The 1,977-nt window shown below is 35.6% G+C and overlaps 1 protein-coding gene across 1 annotated transcript in view; it reads right to left on the reverse strand.

The window, feature by feature from the left end:
• Positions 1 to 526, reverse strand: part of LOC111829085 — a 1,301-nt gene extending 775 nt beyond the window's left edge. The window contains exon 1 of the mRNA XM_023777808.1: positions 128 to 526. Within this exon, the coding sequence (XP_023633576.1) occupies positions 128 to 526 (399 nt within the window). The remainder of the gene's footprint in view (positions 1 to 127) is intronic.
• Between the last annotated feature and the right edge of the window lie 1,451 nt (positions 527 to 1,977).

The following is a 1,977-nucleotide window of genomic DNA, read 5'->3' on the forward strand; positions in this document are numbered from 1 at the left end:
TCCCTTATAAAACCCTAAATAACTCTATTAAAATTCGCTTTAAAATACTTTTAAAAACCATATAAAACCTTATAAAATTAATGCTCATCACCAAATAAAAAGTGTTATAAAAGGAATGAAAACTTACACAATCCGATGATTGAATGGCATCCACGATTTGATCTAATCTTGGAGTTAACAAAGATTCCCAGTTAGAGTATAGAGGATAGACACACTTTGACGTGTCGTTGCATACAGCAAACGTCGCTCCAAAAAGTGGTACAGCGCTGAATGACCAGATCAATAAAGCCAAAGGAAAACCTTTGACTTCATATTGGCCTCTTGCCCATGTATTGGTATCCATCCTCTTGATACTTGTTGACAAGACGTTGTAGGCTTCCTTTCCCCATGCCAAAGATGTATACGCCTCAAAATCAGATGCATGGTGAAGTCTTGAACTTGGGATTTTCTCTAATGAATGAGGCGTCATCAAGAATGCTTCTGTAAGGATGACATTTGCAAGGCAAAGCTTTTCATCCTCTTCCATCGGCGCCTCTGTTTCCTCTGTTTGGTTCAGAAAACAAGTAATCCTCCAAATTACTCAAGGTCAAATCTTTTCGCGACGTCCAACTGTAGGGTTTCTTAGCAGGTTTTTTCCCCTTCCTACTTTGATCTGTATCGAGCTTTTCACAATGAATACCTGTGATTTATTAAACAATGAGGTTAGATCTACTCATAAATTTCGTTTATTTCACATTCAAATGATATGTACATACCTTATAAAAACCTTATAAAAACTTTATAATAACTTTATAAAAACTTTTTATAACTGGCAGAAATCAAACAAAGACGTAAAATATATATGGAATACATGTTGACCGAAAAAGTTCTCTCATTGAGAAACGTGTTGGTTGTGAAGCGATTCTGAACCACAAGTTGTTTCCTTTAGTCTTCAGCCTCCTCATCATAATGTAGTGAAATAGTTTGCCCGAGAATTTGAAGCTTTTTGAGGCAATCTTGATGATGTGTCCGAGGAAAGAATCCTTAAGCTGCTTGAACGATTCATCGCTTAAAACAGCTTTAACTTTCCAAATTAGTTTAAAATCCGTATGTTGTATTATTGATGCTTGAGAGAATGGTTCACTTCCATCTTCATATATACCGTTAGGTAATGGAAGATAATTAACCGGTTCACTACTTTCCATCTGTTTATTAACATCAAAAACAAAATATTTAACCCAAATGTTTAAAAACCTTTTAAAATGCTTATGAGACTACAACTTTTGATGCATAAACCATTTTTTACAAAGTTCTTATGATTTTCATTTTCTATAAGGTTTTTATATGGTTTTTATAAACATTTAACAATTTCTATTCCCTCAGCATCTTTGCAAACATAGATAAATGGGGCAGAATACAAAGAAACAGCAACATACCAATGTCCTAACACAATAAAGTATTAAAGTTTCTTACATTTCAAAGATCTTCTATAACATTTACCATGTTGCAAATCACCAAAATAGCAGGTTTCCCAACAGCAACTAAAGTACCAAAAACTAGCATTTCAAAATCTAAGCTCAAATTCAATAGCGTGATTAAAGCCATCCCTGAACAATTGTAGTCAATATATGTTTAATCTCAATCGATCTCCAATTAATCTCAATCGATCTCCAACATCTAAATCGATCTCCAACAATTAATCTCAATCGATCTCCAACAATTAATCTCAATCGATCTCCAACATCTAAACAAGAACCCTAAATTCTCAAACCCTAAACAATTAACAAGTATGAGATAACATAGGGCACTTACACGGCCAAGAGAGAGAAGACACGGGGAAGGCGATTCTGTGTGAAAACAAATGACGACGAGGAGTCCTCAACCAGCGACGCCGATGAGGAGTCTGAGACAGAGAGGAGAGGAGTCCTCGAGAAACATATGATTATCACCATAATCGAGAGAGAGAGAGGAGTCCGAGGCGGACAGAGACAGGATTCT

Source organism: Capsella rubella, unplaced genomic scaffold (genome assembly GCF_000375325.1).
Source record: "Capsella rubella cultivar Monte Gargano unplaced genomic scaffold, Caprub1_0 scaffold_20, whole genome shotgun sequence".
NCBI lineage: Eukaryota > Viridiplantae > Streptophyta > Magnoliopsida > Brassicales > Brassicaceae > Capsella > Capsella rubella.